The sequence below is a fragment of the Amblyraja radiata genome, chromosome 11 (genome assembly GCF_010909765.2).
Source record: "Amblyraja radiata isolate CabotCenter1 chromosome 11, sAmbRad1.1.pri, whole genome shotgun sequence".
Lineage (NCBI taxonomy): Eukaryota > Metazoa > Chordata > Chondrichthyes > Rajiformes > Rajidae > Amblyraja > Amblyraja radiata.
This window is the reverse complement of record NC_045966.1, coordinates 25,464,720-25,490,537: the sequence shown is the minus strand read 5'-3', so window position 1 is coordinate 25,490,537 and position 25,818 is coordinate 25,464,720. Positions and strand designations below refer to the sequence as shown.

Sequence of the window (25,818 nt, the reverse complement as noted above, 5' to 3'; positions counted from 1 at the left end):
TATCTCCTTTAAACTTTGATCATTGTACTGTAAACCTTTGTCCTCTAGTCTATGACATTTCTACCCTGGAAAAAAATGCTTTGTCTATCCTATCTACGCCTCACAATTTTATATTTCTTGGGCAATCTTATTTTCCACCCACACATTTAAACAAAGTATTTCAAACAACCTTTAATGACACCCACAATATTCTAAGGCAACAGTAGCAGAGATAACAAATTGAAAACTGGTTTCTCTAAATGCTACTTAACAAACACATCTAAAGACACCATAATGAGTTGGTACCAAATTTTGAATCATAAGATTTCACTCTTGAAATATTATTTTCTATGTTTTCTTGCGAGATCTTGATGACAAAAATAGACACGTTTTGTAGACTTGTGGAAGATTTGAGTCACGTTGAAAATCTCCTTCAAATCTTTTCCATCCACTACTACTAATTGGAAAACATGAATACTGTAACAAACTTCACTGACTGAAGTATTCTGAAGATGCTCTGCAAATGATGCCAGAAGATTCGTTCAAATCATGTGCTCGTTTTGATATGAAACATTACAATACTTTCAAAAAGATGAAAAAGAATCAATATTTAATGGTTCATTTAATTTTATTGCTGTTTTTTAAAAGAGAACCCTGTGATGTAGGCTGAAAAAAAACTCTTTCATTTAGTAATTTGATTTTTTTTAATGAAGCCTCACTAATGATAGCCCTTTAAATGTAATGTAGGTATGAAATAAAATTGCTGTGTCGTGATTCAATGGGTCATGCAGGATCCACAGGCAGGGCTGAACACATTCTTGTGTAGATAAAAGTATTTACTGTGTTCCAGCCTATTGCACCTGTGCACTCAAGTGTAGCAACAAGTTTGGTCATAACGAATTATGCAAAAAGATAGGGATAACAAATTATGCCAAAAGACAGTACACTCGCAATCATATAAATTGTATTTCTTTTAGTTGGAAGATTGTTACCGATACTGATGATGCCAATGAAAACCAGTCACTTACATCTAGCACTTAACCATCTGGTTTGACAAGATTGGAAGAAATAGTGCACCTATTCCTGGCAGGAGCCTTGTTAGACTGGTTCTGCCAGATCTACCTTATACAGAATTACCTCTGTTATATTTATACGGGATACAATGCTCGATTCAGGAGGAAACTAGGAACTTCCTTAAAGGCATGGTAGCACACCAACCAGATAGGTTGAATATTAGTCAGCTGTTATGAAACAACCAGTGGGATAAATAGACCATACCCAGTAAGGACGGGTGTGAGGGGATGTGTGGCGGTGGGGTGGGGGAGGGGGGGGGCAGGAGGTTGAGGGGAGGAGGAGGGAGAACCAATTCGATTGTTTGCCATAATACATAGTCTCACCATTACCTATTACTGCATTTAATATATTTAATTAATTTAACTTACATTTGCTATTTCCTAGGTGGGGTTTGAACTCCATATCTCCATATGACCAGTCCAGTGACATAAACATTGGATTATTGGGCTTGACATAACATTTAGGATTGTATAATTCCTCCAAATCATAGTAGTAAAAATTAGCCATTTCTCTGTTCCAAGTGGCTGTCTTGGCTCAGAAATGTGTGGGCATGTTGATAAGATTAGGCAGCGCTATTTTTGTGACGGTACATTCTGTCGTACTGGCACCTCTAACATGACACATATGTTTATTAATTGTGTTTAGCTAATGGATAACATAAATGAATGATCATCATTATATTTGTTTAGACTCAGAGTTCAGTTATTATATTTCAAGTTGAAGTGTTCCCAACATTTGGTTATATTGATGGAACAACATTTGTTGATAAATGTAGTTTAATTTTTCATTCATGTGTGGACTGGCATCTTTTTGTCGACAGCAAAGATACTGAGATCAGGTTAATTTTATGGCTGAGTAGCCTACTTTTGCTCAGTGTTCATGAAGAAAAATGAACAAAGTTCAAAGGTGTGGTTCTGCATAGGAATATAAAAGTCAGCATGAGTAAAGGGGCTTTCCCACTGCGGCGACCTAATCCGCGAGTTCTGGCGAGTTTGCCCTCGACTCATACTCGCAGCATGGTCGACACGAGGTCCTAGGAGGTCTTTGTAACTCTCCTTCATGCTCGAGAGTGGTCCCCGCGTACTCGAGGCCTCAGCTAGGTCGCGGCGTATTTTTCAACATGTTGAAAAATGCCTGCGAGTAAAAAAAGGTCGCCATGGAAAAAATCGATACTTTTCTTACTCGTAGGTTTAGTCGAGATGGTCATAGTAGGTCGGCATGTTATTCGTAGGTAATTGAGGGTAGTCGAACGTAGTCAAGAGTAGTCGAAGGTAGTCGTAGATAGTCTTCAACATAGTCTAAGGGAGGTCGAAGGAGGTCGTCTTCACTCTCCACTATTCGGTGTCCAATTTTCCCGAAGCTAGTCGAAGCTAGTCTTCAACATAGTCGAAGGAGGTCGAAGGAGGTCTTCTACATAATCGAAGGAGGTCTTCAACATGACATTTTGTCAAACTCCCCTAAACTCTTCTAAACTCGCCAATTACGTCGCCACAGTGGGACAGCCTCTTTAACAGTTTCAGCAGTGGGAAAAGAATATATAAATCTTTTTTTTCTAGAAATGTAAATTGTAAACAATATTAAATGATTTATTTATTTACTTGAAAAAGTCAACAGTGAAATAAACACTAATGGCTTATCTACCCTATGTCTAGACTGTGGCCGCAAGAAACCACATCGCATTGATAATCATGTTAATTATCTTCTCCCATTAGTGGGAGTCTGCACTATTAGTGAGGTCTGCAGCCACTGTTTAAATAAAACCACCTAAAAATAAAATGGGGAGAACAAACTATGACATGTTATTTATGTCTCATTGTAACTGATTTTAAATGATCATGTTAACAGAATCCTTTCATGTCACAATTGTGGGTTTTTATTGATGTTTCACAAATACAAAATGAAAGCTTTCTGTTGTTCCATTGAACTTTTCATAAACCTGCGCTTGCTTCATGGCTTTTCTGTCTGTCTTTTCTTCCATACATAATTTTATCTATTTATCAACTGTGATCGATAGTGATTCCTGCCACTCATGGATCTCTTTTTGTTGCTCTCCTTCCAAGATGTCATTACTGAATTTTATCATGATGCAGAAGGCATGCCAACTGTGCTCCCATGGACATTGATCTCAAGGGATTTATAATATTAAAATTGTCAATTCTCCAACTACTCTTTAGTAGCACAAAGCCAGAAAAAAATAATACGTGGTGGTGGGTGGGGAGCGGAGGTAGGCTTTTGGAGTCATACAGTGTCGAAACAGGCCCTTCAGCCCAACTTGCCCACACTGACCTACATACAGTATCCCATCCACACTATCCCACCTGCCTGCATTTGGTTCATATCCCTCTAAACCTGTCCTATCCATGTACCTGTCCAAATGTTTCTTAAACGTAGTACCTGCTTCAACTGCCCCCTCTAGCTGCTCAGTCACAGTTTAGTTTATTGTCATGTGTGACAAGGTAGTGAAAAACTTTTGTTGTGTGCTATCCAATCTCGTTCCATACACCCACCAACCTTTGTGTGAAAAACCTACCCCTCAGGTTCCTATTAAGTCTTTTCCCTGTCTCCTTAAACTATGTCCTCTGGTTCTCGATTCCTTTATTCTGGGCAAGAAACTTTATGTGTCCACCCAATCTATTCCTCTCATGATTTTGTACACCTCTATAAGATCACCCCATATCGTCCTGTGCTCCAAGAAGATTGTGCCATTAATTGACATTTTAAATTCTCCTCAATACGCTCTTCATCTAATGCTTTTTCTCTCTCCCCGTCTCCACATCACCTTTCAGTGACCAGTTCTCCCTTTCTAACTCGCTGGTTAACTCATTCCTTCCCACCCATACTACCCACTCCCCATGGACTTTCCCCTGCGACCACAGGGGATGCAACACTTATCCCTATACCTCCTTCCTCGACTTCATCCAAGGATCCTGACGGTCCTTTCAGATGAGGCAGAGGTTCACTTGCACCTCCTCCTCCAACTTCATCTACTGTTTCCAGTGTTCTCGGTATGGGTACTACATAACGGAGAGACCAAGCATAGACTGGGCGATTGTTTCGCTGAACGCTCAGTCTGCCTTGGCCTACTCCTGGTTGCCAAGCATTTTACTCCCCTGCCCTTTCTGTTCTGGGCCTCCTCCACTGATTGAGGCTACATGCAAATTGGAGGAACACCTGGGAATTTGTTTCAAATTGCATGAGGACGTTGGAATATTAGCCTGGTATTTTAACTATTCGACTACCACTATACCTAGCATTACTAACCAACAATTTACTGACCCATGCCCAGTTCGGATTCTGTCAGGAACATTTAGTTACAGACCTCTTATACGCTTAGACCAAACAAGTATGAAAGAGCTGAATTCCTGACAAGAGGTGGAAGTAATTGCCCTTGATTTCAAGACAGCATCTTTTTTCAAAATCTTTTTACATCAGTATTGTGGGTTTTTATTGATCTTTCTAAGTGCTACAAAATGCTATGAAAGTATTCTGTAGTTCTATTGAACTTTTCATAAACCTGCAATTGCTTCATCGCTGTTCCATTTGTCCCTTCTTCATACATAATTTTACCTATTTATCAACTGCGATCAATCGTGATTCCTGTCACTCATGGATTTGTTTCTGTTGTTACTGAATTTCATGATTTAGTGGCAGGCATGCCATCCACAAACTGAGCTCCCACTGATATTGATCCTCAGTGGATTACAGCATTTAAATGATCCAATCTCCAGGTCAAAACCTGAAGCAAATACTGTGGACCCTGCTTGATTGACATTCTATCACCCACTTTAAAAAAATGTTCTCTCCATCATTGTAACTCCAATGTGTTTAGTTTAGTTCAGCTTAGAGATACAGCGTGGAAACAGGCCCTTCAGCCCACTGAGTCCATGCTGACCAGCGATCCCCCTTACACTAGCACACACTAGGAACCATTTACCATTTTTTACCAAAGCCAATTAACATAAAACCTGTATGGCTTTGGAGTGTGGGGGGAAACCAGAGGATTCGAGGAAAACCCATGCAGTCACTGGGAGAATGTACAAACTCTATACAGGCAACAGCCATAGTCAGGATTGGAAGTTGGGTCTCTGGCACTGTAAGGCAGCAACTCTACAGCTGTGCCACCATGCCTACTTTTAAAACATGCTGCAGTTACATGCTCAAACCAATCTACTAACACTTCTCAAGTTGGTAACTCTGCCACATATGACAATATGACAATATGCTTATGACAATATATCACCAGCAAGTTCCCCTCCAAGGTGCATACCAGCATACATGGCAAATTATAATCTGTATTTCAGTCATTGGGTCTCAGTGCTGGGACTTTCTACCAACAATTCAATGGAAGGAACTTCACCAAAAGAACTATGGCTGTTCAGGGATGTAGCTCACCACTTCCTTCTCCAGGAACCAGAGTCCCTGGTGCCGCAAGCACAGCCGAACTGCCACTAGACCGCCAACTTCCCCCTCCCCCCCCCCCACCTAGTATCCCATCCCTAGGGGTGGCCGGGAACGTCCCGGGCATCACTGGACCGCCACCACGCACCTCCCCCACTGAGTGTCCCATCCCCGGGAGTGGCCGGAGACGTCCGGGGCGACCCTGGATTGAAGACACCAGCAGGCCCACAGCCAGCATGGAGAAGCGCGAACCCCAGCTCAACTATGCCTGTCCCGCTGGGCCAACCGACAGCTGAGGAATGACGGGACACCAGCGGCGACAGGTCCACAGCCAGCGTGGAGAAGAAGCACCAACTCCAGCCCAAGTGCCAACTCCAGTCCCCGCCGCCAACTGACAGCCACTGGACAAGGAGAGATGTGTAGCTGATGGTCCCCGGCCCGCCGGGGAATGGCTCTCCCGGGAGCCGAGGCCAGCGCCTTCTCCCTGCACCAGCTGCAAACCCGGCCCGGAACAAAGGAACAATAAATGCAACTAATTCATAGTTTGAAAGCAGTATTTTCTTACCTAGAAGATTTAAAGCTGGAAAAATCGGATTAAATGAAGGTCTATGCTCCACTGCTTCCAGCAATGTTTATGCAGAGTGACCTCTGACCTGGGCATGCGCAGTCGGAATACCGAACGCTTATGTATAGGAGTGTAATTAAAATTGATATCAGTAATGTCTTTAAATGAATAGCAAACAATTGTGGAAAATGAGCTAAAGTAAGGAAACTGTGTAACTTGCATTTCTCAATGTCACAATTCGAAAGGCAGATTCTTTTTGTTGATTTCATGAAGGGCAAGATAGAACCATGTGATTTAACATCCATTTCAAAAGGATTTTTTTGTAACTAACAATAATATTAACAGAATATTCTTTATACTTCCTGTATTATTTATGAGGAAGTTCAATTAAAAGGATGTTTAATATTTTCTTGCATTTTTAAGTAATTATATTAACAATTATAAACCCCCGGAAACCTGCAGATGAAGGAATAAATTGGAGACCAGTATTTTTAGAAAGCTAGACCATGTTAGTGATTCATAAATGAATCAGCCACATATCATGAATAAATGCACAAAATCAAGAGAAAGATGACGATATAACTGGTGGAATTAAACATTTGTCACAAAGAGCCATCTAGTGGCCATAGTGTGTAACTATGCTTTATTTGTGGGATTGAACAGCATCCAACGCACAGGAACAGGATTAGGATTTTTTTTCTCATATATTTCTTCATGCACAGAATGTGAACTTCACTAGCAGATTCAGCATTTATTAACATCCTACAAAAGTCCTTGATGATGGTGGTTCATGGAAGATAGGCAAAAATGCTGGAGAAACTCAGCGGGTGAGGCAGCATCTATGGAGCAAAGGAGTAGGCGACGTTTCGGGTCGAGACCCTTCTTCAGACTTCATGGTTCAGGTTCATGTAGATCAGTCCACCTGTCCTACTTGGTGGTAGATGTCAGGGATTTGTGAGGTGTTGTCACAATAGCAGAGATAATTAACTGGAGTGCATCTTATCGATGATACACAAAGACTAGTAGTGCTCCTCCTGGCTCCTAATTAGAACACCAAGCTGCAGTTAACAACTGCTTCCAAGGGATGTAGGGTTTTGCCTCAAAATCTATAAAATGATCAGGCTATTTCAGACATGTAAGTGTCCCCACTTACTTAACACAGAAAGTATCTCTAGCTTCAACAGCAGTTGGATGAATATGAGGATGAATCTCCCTCCCACAACAATGTTAGCAGAATGACGGCCATTTTACTGTCCCATTATCCATAGCTTTTCACAGCAAAAATACACATTGTTCAAAAGGTTAACTGATTTATGCACATTTAAAGAATTAAAACAGTATATAGATATTTAGATACGATTTTGCGTTTCTTACTTTACTGTTTTGACAGATTCTGTAATTTCTTTCAGAATATTTTCATTCTTCTTATAAATAGATTCAAGTAGCAGGATGTTGTCATAGTTGACACAATACACTTTGTACGCATCTTCCAGTTCTTGTTTGAAGGTGAGGAACACGTTACCTTTCAGAATAAAAACATGTATCAATCATTACAGATCCCTGTAATGCTTTAGGAGCATTGTAGATTAATGTCTGAAGTAGAGGAATTTTGTAAAGTTTTGGTTAGTATATATTGGGCTTAATCAATGCCTTAAATTCTGTGTTCAAAAAGTAATACCTAAAAGAATTACACATTTTAGTTTACATACAGTTTAATTTAGTTTATAGATACAGTGCGGAAACAGATCATTTTGCCCACCAAGTCCATGCTGACCAGCAATCCATGTACACTAGCACTATCCTGCACACTAGGGACAATGTACAATTTTACCAAAGCCGATAAACCTACAAACCTATACATCTTTGGAATGTGGGAAGAAACCGGAGCTCCCGGAGAAACCCCATGCGGTCGGTCACGGATAGAATGTACAAAATCTGTACAGACAGCAACCATTGTCAGGATTGAACCCAGGTCCCTGGTGCTTTAAGGCAGCAACTTTATTGCTGTGCCATCATGCCGCCCCAATTATAATCTTACTTTTCTAAAAACACAAAACATTGTCAGCCATTCGAAACTATCATATTTGAATTTAAGTGATGTTGACTTGATTTGATTTTAAACAAAATCATGTTTAACCAATTTATTGGAGCTCTTTAAAGCTGTAACATGCCATGGATAAAAGGAGGTACGATAAATAGATCTCCGGAGGTGCAGGAAATAACATATTGGCATGGAGATAATAGTCTGACTAAATGGAAAAACAGGGAGGCATGGATAGGTCATTTTCTGGCACATTTGATGTAACGAGTGGTGTGTCACAGGGATTGGTGCTGGGCATTCAACTTTTTACAATTTATATCAATAATTTAGATGAAGGCACCAAAAGCAAGATTGCAAAATTTTCTGATGACACCATGAAATGTGGAAAGTAAGTTGTGAAGAGGATACAATGAGGCTACGAAGGGATATAAACTCGTACAGTGGGACAGGCCCTTAAGTCACCTCTTTCTCACCCCCCCCCCCCCCCCCCCACACCCTAACCCCCTTTAGAAACATAGACATAGAAACATAGAAAATAGGTGCAGGAGTAGGCCATTCGGCCCTTCGAGCCTGCACCACCATTCAATATGATCATGGCTGATCATCCAACTCAGTATCCTGTACCTGCTTTCTCTCCGTACCCCCTGATCCTTTAGCCACAAGGGCCACATCTAACTCCCTCTTAAATATAGCCAATGAACTGGCCTCAACTACCTTCTGTGGCAGAGAGTTCCAGAGATTTACCACTCTCTGTGTGAAAAATGTTTTTCTCATCTCGATCCTAAAGGATTTCCCCTTAATCCTTAAACTGTGACCCCTTGTCCTGGACTTCCCCAACATCGGGAACAATCTTCCTGCATCTAGCCTGTCCAACCCCTTAAGAAAGTTTCTATAAGATCCCCCCTCAATCTTCTAAATTCTAGCGAGTACAAGCTGAATCTATCCAGTCTTTCTTCATATGAAAGTCCTGACATCCCAGAAATCAGTCTGATGAACCTTTCTCCCGTACACCTTCCTCCCCCCTTCCCCTCCAACCCCCACCTAATGCCTCCACTGTGTCCTACTTTCCTCCCACTGGCTTTACAATCAACAACTCTTCAAACCTGTCTCACACATTATGTTCTTATCACTGGCCTTTGTTCTAATCATCTACCTATCAAAAACTCTCCTTGCCCATGTCAACCTATTACCTGTCATAAGGTACACAAAATTGCTGGAGAAACTCAGCGGGTGCAGCAGCATCTATGGAGCGAAGGAAATAGGCGATGTTTCGGGCCGAAACCCTTCTCTGCCCTGCCTCTCTCTTTTTCCAGCTTCTCCCCCCTTACAATTGACCTGAAGTAGGGTATCGACTCAAAAGGTCACCTGTCCATGTTCTCCAGAGATGCTGCCTGACATGTTGAGTTACTCCAGCACTTTTAGGTGAAATTGTCCATTTGGCAATTACAATTTTAAAAGAGGCTTATTATGCAAACAGTGGAAGATTGGACAGCTTTGAAATGCAGCGGGTTCTATGTGTTCTCATGCATAATTCACAATGGGTTGGTATGCAAGTAAAGCAAATAATTAGGAAAACTAATGTAATGCTATCCTTATCTTTATAATGTTAATGAACTCAAAGTAAGGAGACTATGCTTCATTTAGATTGGGCATTGATGACAAATACATCTCAAACAATTTATACAGTATTGATCACCTTATTTAAAGAAGAATTTTAATGCATTGGAAACCAGATGAGGTTTGCTAGTGATGCTAGAAAGAACAGGTTGGCCTATGACGAAGGGTTGAACAGGCTAGACATATCCACTGCAATTCAGAAGAGCAGTAGTTGCTTGATTGAAACACAGGGCTTATTGGCACGGGATGTGGGAGATAAAAGAACTAGGGGCTGTGGTTTTTTAAAAAATGGTATTGCTCATTTAATACAGAGTAGAAATTCTTTAAATCCAAAATGATCTTCCTTCAGTCCTTTGAATTTTTTCTTATAGAGAAGAATATTTGAATGTGTTGGAAACAGCGATGTGAAAGGTTCCCACAGGTAAACGGGAATGTGAATTTGAGGTCACAATTAAATCAGGTGTGATCTTGTTAAATGTTGGAACTGGCTCAAGAAGCTGTTCCTAGTTCATACCAAAGATCTTAGAGCAGAGCAAGATAGATTACTCTCACGCAAACGCGTAGTACGCTCATGGGCAGATTCATGGGTGATTATAGGACCCATTTTAGCAACCAGCCTCCGCCATCTTGTTCCGCCTTCTTGCTCCGCCATCTTGTTCCGCCATCTTGCTTCCGGCCAAAGATCGGATCTTTGTTTCCGCAGCGGGGAGAGGGAGTGTGCGGCCCGGGGCAGCGGGGAAAGGGAGTGTGGGGCCCTGGGACAGTGGGGAGAGGGAGTGTGCGGCCCGGGGCAGCGGGGAAAGGGAGTGTGGGGCCCGGGGCAGCGGGAGAGGGAGTGCGCGGCCCGGGGAGAGGGAGTGTGGGGCCCGGGGAGAGGGAGTGTGCGGCCCGGGAGAGGGAGTGTGCGGGCCCGGGGAGAGGAGAGGGGAGTGGGGGCGGGAGAGGGGGGGGCGGGGAGAGGGAGTGTGGGCCCGGGCAGAGGGGAAAGGATTGTGGGGCCCGGGGAGAGGGAGTGTGGGGCAGCGGGAGAGGGAGTGTGCGGCCCGGGGAGAGGGAGTGTGGGGCCCGGGGCAGCGGGAGAGGGAGTGTGGGGCCCGGGGAGAGGGAGGGGTGGCCCGGGGAGAGGGAGTGTGGGGCCCGGGGCAGCGTGGAGAGGGAGTGGGGCCCGGGGCAGCGGGAGAGGGAGTGTGGGGCCCGGGGCAGGGAGTGGGGGAGAGGGAGTGTGGGGCCCGGGTGTGGGGTGGGAGAGGGAGTGTGCGGCCCGGGGAGACGGTGGGGAGGGAGAGGGAGTGTGTGGGCAGGGGAGAGGGAGTGTGGGGCCCGGGGAGAGGGAGTGTGGGGCCCGGGGAGAGGGAGTGTGCGGCCCGGGACAGCGGGAGAGGGAGTGTGCGGCCCGGGGAGAGGGAGTGGGGCCCGGGGCAGCGGGGAGAGGGAATGTGGGGCAGCGGGGAGAGGGTGTGTGGGGCCCGGGGCAGCGGGGAGAGGGAGTGTGCGGCCCGGGGAGAGGGAGTGTGGGGCAGCGGGGAGAGGGTGTGTGGGGCCCGGGGAGAGGGAGTGTGGGGCCCGGGGCAGCGGGGAGAGGGAATGTGGGGCAGCGGGGAGAGGGTGTGCGGCCTGGGGCAGCGGGGAGAGGGGCATAGGAGGGAGAGAGACATTGTAGTGTGGGGGCAGGCGAGGGAGTGCTGGGGGAGGTGGGGGGGGGGGAGAGTTGAGGGGTGGGATAAGGCCTAGTGTGTGTGAAGTTGCGGGGAGGTTTACAATGTTTCTTATTTAATGTCCCTTGTCTAGTCTGAAATAAAGTTCATCATTGGATCAGAAGAAATATATTTGTGTGTGTTATATGATTATATACATTTATATAATTTTCATATATGTGTGTTTATAAACATTTTATTCTTTAACAAGAATTAACAGAATTATGAACTAACAGAATTATGAATCTAACCCTATATCACGCACAAAAACTTCCCCCGCAATGTCAATTACCCTGCGAGTCGGGTCGGGTCGGGTCGGGTTGGGTAGGTTCCGGTTACTACAAAATCAACTCAAACACTGCTTGTGAGCCATTTAAAAAGAAATGATTTAAAAAACATTAAAAAAGACAATTACCAGAGTCAAATTTTATTCTTGACAAGAAGTATGAACTGACAGAATTATGAATCTAACCCTATATCACACACACAAAATGTTGCCCCGCAACATTGATTACACTGCGAGTCGGGTCAGGTCAGGCAGGCTCCGGTTACTAAAATGGGCGGGGAAAAATGCCCAGGATCCCCTCCGTAGCGTACTACACGTCAGCCCATTGTATTTCGTAGGAGTGGCCTATCTTGCTCTGCTCTAAGATCTTTGGTTCATACAGTGGTGGGTTTAATGGGATTCACAAGCTGAAAACTGCCAGTCTCAGACATGAAGGGATATTTTGAATTGTGAACTCTTTCTTCGTACATCATTACATTCAGTAGGTACTTGTAAACTCTTAGTATCATGATTTTACAACTGTCTAGCTTGTAGTTCAATGTCAAGTGGTTTTCCATCTCATAACATGAGCCCTATTTATTAGAAACATAGAAAATAGGTGCAGGAGGAGCCCATTCGGCCCTTCGAGCCAGCACCGCCATTCATTGTGATCATGGCTGATCGTCCCATATCAATAACCCGTGCCTGCCTTTTCCCCATATCCCTTGACCCCATTAGCCCCTAGAACTCTATCTAACTCTCTCTTAAATCCATCCAGTGATTTGGCCTCCACTCTCTGGGTGAAAACGTTTTTTCTCACCTCAGTCTAAAATGACCTCCCCTTTATTCTAAGACTGTAGCCCCTGGTTCTGAACTCGCCCAACATTGGGTCCATTTTCCTGCATCTAGCTTGTCTAGTCCTTTTATAATTTTATATGTTTCTATAAGATATCCCCTCATCCTACTAAACTCCAGTGAATACAAGCCTAGTCTTTTTAATCTTTCCTCATATGACAGTCCCGCCATCCCAGGGATCAATCTCGTGTGCAATTAAATTGTATTATTGCAAGATATTACCTGAAGCAGGAAAACATATTTTGTTCTCTGATAACAGGTTCGAATGTGTAAGGCACAGGTCTGAAGAGTTATAAAAATTGGAACAATTGTATTTTCACAAGAAAATGACCAAATGTGAACAAACCAATATTTCCTTCTGCAAGTGGATGTGACATCTGTGAGTTTAATCGTTTAATAAGTGGGAACTGCCATTTAAAAAGGATTTTAAAATATTTTTCTTGCTTAAGAATGGCATGCAGTGACTAGTGGGATACCACAAGGCTCGGTGCTGGGTCCGCAGCTATTTACAATATACATCAATGATTTGGATGAAGGGATTCAAAGTAACATTAGCAAATTTACAGATGACACAAAGCTGGGTGGCAGTGTGAACTGTGAGGAGGATGCTATGACTTGGACAGGTTGGGGGAGTGGGCAGATGCATGGCAGATGAAGTTTAATGCGGATAAATGTGAGGTTATCCACTTTGGTAGCAAAAACAGGAAGGCAAATTACTATCTAAATGGCGTCAAGTTGTGAAAAGGGGAAGTACAACGGGATCTGTGGGTCCTTGTTCATCAGTATGAAAGTAAGCATTCAGGTGCAGCAGGCAGTGACGAAAGCGAATGGCATGTTGGCCTTTATAACAAGAGGAATCGAATATATGAGCAAAGAGGTCCTTCTGCAGTTGTACAGAGTCCTAGTGAGACCACACATGGAGTATTGTGTGCAGTTTTGGTCCCCCAATTTAAGGAAGGACATTCTTGCTATTGAGGGAGTGCAGCGTAGGTTTACAAGGTTAATTCCCGGGATGGCGGGACTGTCATATGCTGAGAGAATGGAGCAGCTGGGCTTGTACACTCTGGAGTTTAGAAGGATGAGAGGGCATCTCATTGAAACATATAAGATTGTTAAGGGTTTGGACACGCTAGAGGCAGGAAACATGTTCTTGATGTTGGGGGAGTCCAGAACCAGGGACCACAGTTTAAGAATAAGGGGTGAGCCTAACGAGGAAGCACTTTTTCTCACAGAGAGTTGTGAGTCTTTGGAATTCTCTGCCTCAGTGGCAGGTTCTCTCGATGCTTTCAAGAGAGAGCTAGATAGGGCTCTTAAAAATAGCAGAGTCAGGGGATACGGGGAGAAGGCAAGAACGGGGTACTCATTGGGGATGATCAGCCATGATCACATTGAATGGCGGTGCTGGCTCGAAGGGCCGAATTGCCTACTCCTGTACCTAATGTCTATTGTCTAAGAGTTAGCATTAAGAAACTCATGGTTATGCAATGTCAACCACATTTGGCATTCTACACCTTGACGAAAACGCAACAAAAGGAACAGCAAGAATCGAGAATGTTCTGGCATCATATTTTAGAGAACAGGGAAAGCGGTTAAAAAGCAGAAATTCAAATACTGGTAAGCCTCAATTACTAATAGTGCCACACTCTGTCTAATTTCTCACTGGTAGAATCTAATCTACAAGAGAAATGGATAATTGTTCAACCTACATTGCCCACACTCCAGAACAATTATCAATTGAATCTGAGTTACGGAGCAACTCAGATGATGTTTGTGTAGGGACACATTGAAGCCAATTTCCACGTTATTGATCATTCATTCAATGAAGCATACAAGAGAATGGGTTTACGCTAAACACCCTGACAACAAAGGCCCTCTACCAAACTGTCTCACTGCATCTTTGCCGTCAAACACAAAGGGGTCTACAGTGGAACCTAGGAAAACGTAGGCAATTCATTTATCTTGGGATCCACCTCTCAACACTTATTGCCTCGAATGTTGCACCAAAGCCTTTTACACCTGAGGGAAAAAGTGTTTGGAGATCAAGACTTCAAACTAGTACAAAGCTCAAGGTTCACCAGGTGTCAGCTCTCACAGCCCTACATATCTCTTTGGGAGATGTACTACCTAGAGCAGGAGAAACAACACACTTATGCGGTATTGCCAATGTGCTCTCCAAAAAAAATCTGCAAATCCACTAGCAGGATGGACAAAGCAATGTCAGTGTCCTCCCTTCGGCCAACAGCCCCAGCATCAACACTCTAATTATACTCAGTCAGTTCCAATCGGAGGGAAGATTTAATAGGAAACTGAGGGGCAACTTTTTTACACAAAGGGAGGTGGGTATATGGAACAGGCAGCCAGAGTAGGTATTTGAGGCAGGTACTATCACAACATTTAAGAAAGATTTGGATAGGTACGTGGACAGGATAGGTTTGGAGGGATTTGGGCCAAACACAGGCAGGTGGGATTAATGTAGATCGGGCAAGTTGGTTGACATGGGCCAGATGGCCGAAGTTGGCCGAAGCACTGTATGACTCTACGACTCTAAATGCATGATAGAACTGAGAACTGCAAGTATTATTATTTGGAGCACACAGAAGCCCAATGCGATGAGCAGGAGTGGACGACATTCCAAACTAACCACATGTCCTTCCCATCTAGAATCTCCAGTCCCACATTGGCTCATCAGCCACCTAAAATCGCACTGTCATTTGTAGTCACAAACAATTATCTTAAAATAAAATATCCACAAAAGATATTTTCTTGATAGGAGCGGCAAATATTCATGAAGTACAGTCATATTATTCATACATAAAGAAATATATATATAAATCCATAAATTGTTAAAAGTTAAAGCATAAAGGGCATCATTTACGTGACATCATTTGCGCGTCACGACGCACCACACGCGTGTCGTGACGCGCATGTGATGCGTGCATGGTGCATGGTGACATAGGCAGTGACGTTGGGCGCCTCAGGATTTTGGGATGTACAAAATCTTTGCGCGCCATCTGCATGACACGCAAATGACGCCCAAGTGGGACAGGCCCTTAAGTATAAAAATAACTTTTAAAGATTAACGGATAGTTGCATATATTTTTCTGAAATTTAGAAGTGAGTAAGTGATGCACTATTTTTGTGAAGACGTAACCAGATCCTATTTGGAGAAATGTGTTATATTTTGGGCTCTTGAACCTCAGGGAAAAACACACTGGTCTTTGCTAATGTACCAGAAATTCACCATTTTCGGGGTTTCAAAAATAAGGCATCTATTGCAAATCTGTATTTTTATTTCTTGCTGAAATTATTATAGATTGAATTGATGTGCGTGCAATAATAATGGAATTCTGTAGGGTAGGAGCAAAATCATTTTATTTCTTCAAATAGTAGAATGCAGAGGAGAGAGGGAGGGGAGTGGGGGGGGGGAGGGGTGGAGGAGGGGCAGAGGGGGAGAGAGATGAGGGTGGAAGGCGGGAGAGAGAGGAGGGTGAGAGAGAGGGGGGAGTGGGGCACTTTCAAAACCAAAGGCAACACAGCTCGTTTTAGCACTTTCAAAACCAAAGGCAACACAGCTCGTTTTAGCACTTTCAAAACCAAAGGCAACACAGCTTCCTTTAGCACTTTCAAAACCAAAGGCAACACAGCTTTATCACTTTCAAACCAAAACACACTTTTGCATTTTCAAACCACATTAAGGGCACTGACAGGTCAGTAAAACCATTCAGTTTAGTAGACATGTGTTCAGTGTTATTCACTGCTCAGAAAGAGAATTGCGACTTCTTGCAGAGAACTGAAGCACCTCCACACTTCCGGGTTTTATAGTCCCTCCGGAAAGGGCGTGGCCTTCAGGAGAGAGAATCTCAACATTTTTTTAAACACTAATAACTATTTTATTTTTCCTCGATGGTCAAAATCCTCTTGTCCTGCACAGCGGATGGGGACTCTGAGTAAGATGGCCAAAAATCACAGCCGTAAGCGGCAGCGTTTTTTCTAAAATCAATATACAGAACAACAGGAAGTGGTCAAGATCAGAGTTTTAGTAATATAGATATGATAATCTGGAGAAATATATTTTTTAAACAGTTGGTGGCAGGAGTTCCATGTTTCCCCCCCAAAAAACTATGGATTGTGCATTGATTATTACTTTCAACGCTGAGCTCATTAAGGTGACAAGAGAATTGGAACAACTGTAAACAAGTGGAATTGAGGCATAAATCAGCCATGCCCTAATTGACCTGCAGCTTGCAATTTAATGAACTACTCCAATTCCTATTCAACATTAATTCACTCTCTGATCAAAGATAATACAACATGTAAAATTAAATCAAACATTCAAGTAGACATTAAATCAGATATTCGGTCACGGTGGTGCAGCAGTAGAGTTGCTGCCTTACAGCGAATGTAGCGCCGGAGACCTGTGATTTCCATCACTGAATATTTTTTTGACATATATTTTCCAAGCTGGTATGCAGGGCAGAAAAATCTTAACCTGTCACTTTATTCAAGAGGAAGTGTTCCGTATTGGCAGAGAATGTAAGGCAGTCATTTCCTTAGTATCTTGGGGGTGTTGGGGACCTTGAAAAAAAGGGCAGTATGTAAATAATTTAAAGGGAGTGGTATCTCATGCAGATTACCGATGTTTGGCTTGGAACTGCTCATGGAGTTTGCCTTTAATTTGCACAGAAGCAAGCCTCACAGATGCTGTGAACATCACCCGTAATGGCATTGAGTCATGCGATCTTGTTACTGGATGCCTCTGCACATGATCACGCCCCTTTGTGTATTTTCCAGCAGGTGGATAGAGGAACCTAAAACGGAAATCATGAAATCCACAGTCCCCACTGTGTCACAGATCTACTGTGGACGACAGATGGCACAATGGGCTAAGTGTTCGGCTGGCAACCGGAAAGTAGCCGGTTCTAATCCCGCTTGGAGTGCATACTGTCGTTGTGTCCTTGGGCAAGACACTTCACCCACCTTTGCCTGTGTGTGAATGTGTGTGAATGTGTGTGAGTGATTGGTGGTGGTCGGAGGGGCCGTAGGCGCAGATTGGCAGCCACGCTTCCGTCAGTCTGCCCCAGGGCAGCTGTGGCTACAGAAGTAGCTTACCACCACCGAGTGTGACTTAGGAGTGAATGAATAATGCGATGTAAAGCGCCTTGAGTATTAGAAAGGCGCTATATAAATCCATCCATTATTATTATTATTACTGCCCCGCCACCCCAAATTGCTTGGTATTGCTAAGTATGAATCACCTAATGCACAGATGGTCAGTCAAAAAGGTTCAATGTGCTTAAACTATATAATCTATAATAAAGTTATTAAGCCCACAGGTAATTTCAAGTGTTGGTTTCATATATGCATGCCTGTACTTGACCTTAGGCATTTACTAATCTCTGAATCAGAAAAGAAAGTCAAAATAGAGGTGTGAATGCACATAAACTGGGCATTTCTGAAATTCTCTACTTCTGTAAATTAATAATGGATAGTTCAAGGGATGAAAGCCATCTATAAATTCAATTCATAGTAATAAAATCTTATTTGGCAAGTAACTGACTAATAAACAATTGTACTTGCCTAAAACTGGTGTCATTATAGTCAACAATAGTCGCATGTAATATTGTTAATATAATTCTGAAAATTTACAACGATACTTTAATAGCAGAAATATATTAAAGTCATAGTCATACAGTGTGGAAACAGGCCCTTCGGCCCAACTTTCCCACACCGACTAACATGTTCCATCTGTACTAGTCCCATTTGCCTGCGTTTGGCCCATATCCCTCTAAACCTGTCCTATCCTGGTACCTGTCTAATTACTATTTAAATGTTGCGATAATCCCTGCCACAACTACCTCCCCCAGCAGCTCATTCCATACACCCATCACCCTTTATATGAAAAGGTTACCCCTATAAATTATTTCACCCTTCACCTTAAACCTCTGGTTCTCCATTGCCCTACTCTGGGCAAGAGATTCTGAGTGTCTACCCAATCTATTCCTCTCATGACTTTATAAAATAAGCAAATTTCCAACAAACACATGACAAATCAGCATAATTTACCAATGCAGCATGTTTAAATTTCCAAGCCAGTTATAACTGTGAAGGGTTGATGGAAAATTTTAAACAGCAGAGAGAGATTCCAGTGTTGGAGTACTGAAGTGATTTCACCATGGTGATTCAGTGAGTGTTTGCCACTTTACTCCACAATGAGTAACTAATTTTAGCCGGGCTCATACAATGAGAGGTTTGTTCATAGAAACAAAGGAACTGATAAAATAAATTGGCTTTGCAATTCTGATGTGCCTTTTAACAGCCGACTAAAAAAGCAAGGCTTTCAAAATCCTGGAACCAGGTCACCTTGTATGAGCCAAAGCTCTGCCAAAGTTCCAGCTGAATAGTGAGCTGCAGCACAGCAGCCGAATCTGTGGGATGAGCCGGTGACTCATGGAAAGGTTCATACAGTCAAAATGTTGTTTCAAACGTTCCAGATTTTATCACCGTTTTGTGTTTAGTTTTAGTTTAGTTTAAAGATACAGTGCACAAACAGGCCCCTAGGCACACCGATTCTGCACCGACCAGCAATCCCCCCACACTAACACTATCCTACACACGCTAGGGACAATTTAAAATTATAACAAGCCAATTAGCCTACAAACCTGTATGTCTTTGGAGTGTGGGAGGAAACCGGAGTTCCCAGAGAAAACCCACGTAGCTCAAGGGGAGAATGTACAAACTGCTTACAGAGAGCACACGTAGTCAAGATCAAACCCGGGTCTCCGGTGCTGTAAGGCAGCAACTCTACCTCTGCACCACCATTATGTTTTTTATTTATTTTTATTCACTCAATGGATATACGCATCGCTTGCTATGACACTATTTACTGCCCAGACCTTTTTATCCCCTGAACTGAATGGTTTTCTGGCTTATTTCAAATGTACAACCATGTAACCACGGGTCTGGAATCACATAGCAGCCAGATTGGCAAGAGACGACAGGTTTATTTTGAACCAGGTGGGTTTTTAAGTTACATGGTTACCGTTATAAATATTTTTATTTTACTTCATTAACTGCGTTTAAATTCTTGAGCCAATATGACAGGGTTGGAACTGAAATCTCTTGATTATGAATCCTTGATTTTGCATTTATATTTCAGTGACAGTTAATTCCCGGGATGGCGGGACTGTCATATGCTGAGAGAATGGAGCAGCTGCGCTTGTACACTCTGGATTTTAGAAGAATGAGAGGAGATCTCATTGAAACATATAAGATTGTTGAGGGCTTGGACACGCTGGAGGCAGGAAACATGTTCCCGATGTTGGGGGAGATCAGAACCAGGGGCCACAGTTTAAGAATAAGGAGTAAACCATTTAGAACGGAGACGAGGAAACACTTTTTCTCACAGAGAGTGGTGTGTCTGGGGAATTCTCTGCCTCAGAGGGGCGGTGGGGGCAGGTTCTCTGGATGCTTTCAAGAGAGAGCTAGATAGGGCTCTTAAAATAGTCGTCAGGGGATAAGGCAGGAATAGGGTACTGATTGGGGATGATCAGCCATGATCACATTGAATGGCGGTGCTGGCTCGAAGGGCCGAATGGCCTACTCCTGCACCTATTGTCTATTGTCTATTATGACATAAACAATTCTGGCACAAGACACCATACTGAGTGCTTCCTTTTACAAATATGGACACAGAGATCAATTGCAACATTTGAAACATATATATTAGAGTCATACATCGTGGAAACAGGCCCTTTGACCCAATTACCCACATTAACCAACTAGTCCCATCTGCCTGCTTTTGGCCCATATCCCTCTAAAGCTATCCTATCCATGTACCTGTATAAATATTTCTTAAACATTGTGATAGTACCTACCTCAACTACTTCCTTCGGCAGCTTGTCCATACATCCACCACCCTTTGTATATAAAGGTCATCAATCAGGTTCTTATTAAATCTTTCCTCCCGCACCTCAAACCTATGTCCTCCGGTTCTTGATTCCCTTACTCTGGACAAAAGACTCTGTGCGTTTACCTGATCTATTCCTCTCAAGATAAGCTTGATTGTGAACGCTCATGATGTCCATAATCATATCCTTGCTATGATGAGGTAACCTGAACTGCATGCAAAACTCCAGATGCTGTCTCACCAATATCTTATACAGCTGTAAAATGATATCCCAATTCTAGTATTCAATGCCCTGCCCAATAAAGCCAAGCTTGCCATATGCCTTCTTCACCAAGCTGTCTAACTGTGTCGCCACTTTCAGGGAACTTTGTATTTGTACCCTTAGGTTCTCTGTTCTACAACACTCCCAGGGTCCTGTCATTCATTTTGTATCTAGGTTTTTCAATCACCCACTCACTAAAGGGCCTGTCCCACTTACAGCAAATTGGCACGCAAATTACGCAACCTTGTTGTTGTGTTGAGGCGTACGGGCATCGTATGGCCGCGCGGGGCCGGTCCCACTTCGAATCGAGGAGGGGTATGTAGTTGTGCGCGACATCACGCGGGGTCCCGAAATTTTTGTAGTCAACTAAATCTTCGCGTGCCAACGACCTGTCGCGGAACTGACAACCAAAGTGGGACAGGCCCAAGACCCTGGCACAACGCAACATCTCACCTTCAACAGCAGCAGAAGCAGGCAAACGATCGCCGAACTCGGCCTGGGGCTCACGGCCGTTGCAGTCCGGATCCGCCCCCACTTCTACTCCCAGAGCGTGGCCAAATAAATTGAAGATAGACACAAAATGCTGAAATAACTCAGCGGGACCGGCAGCATCTCTGGAGAGAAGCAATGGGTGACGTTTCAGGTCAAGACCCTTCTTTTCAGGCTGAAGAAGAGTCTCGACACGAAACGTCACCCATTGCTTCTCTCCAGAGATGCTGCCAGTCCCGCTGAGTTACTCCAGATTTGTGTCCGTCTTCAAATGACGTCACGCATTCCAGACGGCTGTGCGTACGCATGTAATCGCGCCCGACCTTCGCGGGACCATCGTGGCGCAACGCGACCACGGTTACGCCCAGGACACGTAAGTGGGACAGGCCCTTTACTCCTCTCAGTTTCTTGGCCCTGCTTTGCCGAGTTCTGAAACACCCAATTCCTCAGGCTAACTACTTTTCTTGTCAACATTACAGGCTGTACAGGCATTTTCCGTTGAGCCAATAATATTTTTAACTTTCTCTTAAAACTCATGGCTGGAACATTTTTTCAAGGTTTTTTGCCTCAAGGTATTATATATTATCTATAAACAAAACAGCAACTCTTTAAATGTCAGCAATTGCCTGTTAATGCCATACTTTTAATATACCTTCCCTATCTACGATAGTTAACACATACCCTTGCATGCTACTATATTCAGATTTAAGATCTGACTGTAGATTCAGATTGAACTAAATCACTTTCAGTTTTTATATCAGAAATTTCTACCATATGATGATCCCCATTCCCTCACTGGCTCCTCAACATAATGATCAAGAAAAACAACTCCATCAATTCATCCCCCATGCTTTGCTCACTAGGCTTTCCCTGATTATATACACATTATAGAACCCCTTGACCATTGTATTATCCCTGTTATATGTATCCATAATTTCTGATTAATACAATGCTCCTCATTTGCACATTACCACTATTTTCAGTGGTCCTTAATACAACCTTAATACAACCCCCATGAATGTATTCAGTACCTTGCTATTTCTTAGTTCCACCCAACCTGAGTCTATGAACTAAAACCTTTTCTCTCCACTGCACTTATCCCATTCTCGAAAAATAGAGTTGCTCTACCCCCTTTTCTATAATGTCTTTCCCTTCTAAAAATCAACCATCCAGGAACAATTTGCAGCATTAAGATTGTCAACAGTAGTTTTTCAGTTTAGTTCCAGAAGCGTGAATGACTCATGTGCTAATTTATTTGAGGCAGTATTTGTCAAGCAATGAAACTGAATAATTGTAAATTCAGCTCATAATGGACATTATTGTATTCTTCATTAAGTGGGAAAAATTATACATTCAGGTGCGAGGCAGAAAATGCAATTTAGAAAAAGAAAACGAGGAGGTGAAGATTGGATTTAATTGGGGATCATGCTCATTTCCCAATTACTGAGCTAAAAATAAAGAAAATGAACTTTGTGCATTCTGCAATTTAGAAAGTGAATTATCAGTAAATATGTAATGATCTTAACGCTGCAATCACAACACTTGTGGTTCTAAACTTAAATTGGAATTCAAATTACAAAAATGAATGACCTTGCTGGATGTTTATAATGCATTACTTTACAATATTCATGAAGGTGCTGTGATAAACATTTGCAAAATAAATTATACGCATTAAGTGCTATAATACAGTTAAGCTGTTTTTTACTGTGTTTGAGACAGCATTGCTTTTCTAGTCAGAAGACATTAAGTAGAAACCTCTGTTCTTTTTGGATAATTGGAAAGCTGGCTGCAGCATACACAACACATGCTGGGACCATTCTTGAGCCAATAGTAGATAGGGGCCTGAAATGGGTATTATTGAAGAAAATGGGACTGGTGCCAGTTTCAGACAGGCAACCTGGTGACTACAGAAGACCTAGCCTATGTGGAGCATTCTTGGCACAGGTTGAGTATTACCAGACCCTTCGCCATCTGTTTTCACCTGAAGACCAAATGCTGTGCACACAAAGTTCTATGCCTCTAGAAAGTTATGAAAGTCAGCAACTCTCAACCTTGGCAAGTACCTACAAAGGTACCGAGAAATGCATCGGAACTAGAGCCAGGATTTTGCCATAAATGTCATGTGCCTTTTCATGCCTTTTTTGATGATTTCAGGAAGGTAATGCCTTTTTCACAATTGTGTGCCTAAATCAGCCTTTTTTTGACGTTTTAACGTAATTTACAAGAAAATGTACACCACCGGGGCGAAACCAGGCTGTAAGTGGGTGTTAAGTGGAGATTGCAGAGAGGTGCGTGGGAAAGGGTCCAGTCTTTGCAAACTGGAGTCATGCTTTAAGTAAGTGTGAAGTGGTGATTGGGGATGAGTAGGTGGGGAAGGGTCCAGTCTTTTCAAACTGGAGTCAAGCAGTGAGTAGGTGTGAAGGGTTGGTTGGGGATGGGGTGTGGGGGTACCAGGGTTAAGTTTCTGAATATCGAACCTGCAGTAGAACTCGTTCAGGTTGTAGGTCAGCTGACGATTGTCCAAGGAGCGGGGGGTTTTCCTCGTGTAGCTTGTGATTTCTTGCAAGCCCTTCCACACTGAAGAAGAGTCATTTGCTGAAAACTTGTTCCTCAACTTCTCAGAGTACCTTTCCTTGGCAGCTCTGATTCCTCTGCTCAGCTTATACTTGGCCTGCCTGTAGAGGTCTGCATCCCCGCTCCTGTAGGATCTACCCCTGCAAGCGTCAAAATGCCTAAAGTCAAGTCAACGCCTTGTAAAAAACTGAACGATTTGGTGAGAGTGTACGGGAGTGATATATTCTCTACAGACAACTGTATGCTGTTTTGCAAAGCATGTGAGAAAGCAGTGAATCATGAGAAGAAATATTTCTTCTCCCAGCATGTACAGACAGCTAACACAAGTCGGCGGCAGTGAAACTGAAGGTAGGAAATATGCAAGCTTGTCGCCTCACTACATTTGCTGCTGGCTCCAGTCACAAATCTGAGTTTTTGAGTGATCTGTGCAACACATTCATTGATGCTGGAATTCCACTGTGGAAATTGGAAAACAAATCTCTCAAGAGGTTTTTTAGGGAAATACATAGAGGAACATATACCAAGCGAGTCATCATTACGGAAAACTTATGTTAACAGCAACTTCAACATTGTTGTGCAGAAAATTAGAGATGAAGCTGCATGCAACAAAATATGGATCTCAATAGACAAGACAACTGATGCTGTGGGGAGACATGCTGCCAATGTGGTCATTGGTACACTGGAGGCAGGTCAACCATCAAAGGAGTATTTCTTGACATCGGAAGTATTGGCGAAGCCAAAGAGCACAACTATTGCTCAGTTGTTTACATTTTCACTTGGTGTAATTTGTACTTAAAGTTCCTGGCGATGTAGGTAAAGACATACAAGGAAAATGTGCGAGGGTGATTTTAGCTAACAAAGATCTCGAAAAAATACAAAACATAGCTAAAATTCTCAATGGTAGTTGTAATGCACAAGATATTGACATGAATGTAGAGTTTGTAGCTTGTTTCAGGTATGCACCAGTGACCTCAGCTGGGGTAGAAAGATGTTTTTCACAACGTAGCATATTCTGTCTGACAGACGGCATAGTTTGACACTAGATAATTTGAAAAAATGCTGGTAGTTATATGCAACCAGGCAACTTTGGTCATTTAATGTAGTATACCTTTATAATTATCATTTTAAACCATATTTTGGTGGTGGAAATAAATGCCTTTTCATGCCCTTTTTGGCCAATAAATGCCTTTTTCGAGCCTTTTTCGCAATTTTATTATGCCTTTTTGCCTGCCTTTCAGAGATGTTTAGCGCCTAAACATTCTGGCTCTAATCATAACCTATTTGTTATACACTGCAAAATAAAAAGATAACTTTAACATTCAATACGCGTGTAAATATACCTATGTTTCCAGATGACCCTTTCAGATATAAATTTAGCAACTGGAGGCAAAATAAAAATTGAAGGTGCTATGAGTATTTCTCTTGCCACATCGTGAGAGGCATGAAGTCATAGGTTTACAGAATCACACAGCACAGAAACAGGTCATATTAGCCCACCTTGTCCATGCTAACCAAAATGCCACATCTAAGATGGAACTATTTGCTCATGTTTGATAGATATCCCTCTAAACCTTTCCTATCCATGTGTCTGTTCAAATGTCTTTTAAATGTCACCCCATTATAGAAAGGATGTGGAGACTTTCGAAGTTTTAGAAAGAGGATGTTTACCAGAATGATGCCTGGAATAGGAGGTGTTTTCTACAGGGAATGGTTAGACAGATTTGGATTGTTTTTTAGGAGGGTCAGAGATTACGGGGAGACCTGATAGTTGTATATGAAATTATGAGAGTCCTAATTAGAGTCAGACTGAATGAGAGTCAGACCGAAGGGCCAGTCTGGTGCTGACCTGTTCTATGTTCAGTCTGGTTCTATTATTCTATTATTCTATTATCAAGGAGGAGGAGCCATCTTGGTGAACGGCTGCTAGCCAGCAGCCGTCCGTCTTAAATTCGTTTTTTTTTAGTTTTTAGTGAGTCCTGTTATTTTGTTTGTAGGGGATATGGTCTTTTAATGTGGGGGGGTAGGTGTTACTTTATTTATAGGTCCCTACCTGGTCGGTGTGGCAGCCTTTTTTCCGGGCTGCCCGTCGACCCGTCCTC

At 42.9% G+C, this 25,818-nt stretch overlaps 1 protein-coding gene across 4 annotated transcripts in view; it reads right to left on the bottom strand.

Moving 5' to 3' along the window:
- arhgef37 (Rho guanine nucleotide exchange factor 37) overlaps window positions 1-25,818 on the bottom strand; it is a 111,239-nt gene that overhangs the window by 42,053 nt on the left and 43,368 nt on the right. For all 4 annotated transcript variants that reach the window (XM_033029573.1, XM_033029572.1, XM_033029576.1 and 1 more), the window contains one exon: window positions 7,391-7,538. In XM_033029573.1, coding sequence (XP_032885464.1) covers window positions 7,391-7,538 — 148 coding nt within the window. The remainder of the gene's footprint in view (window positions 1-7,390; window positions 7,539-25,818) is intronic.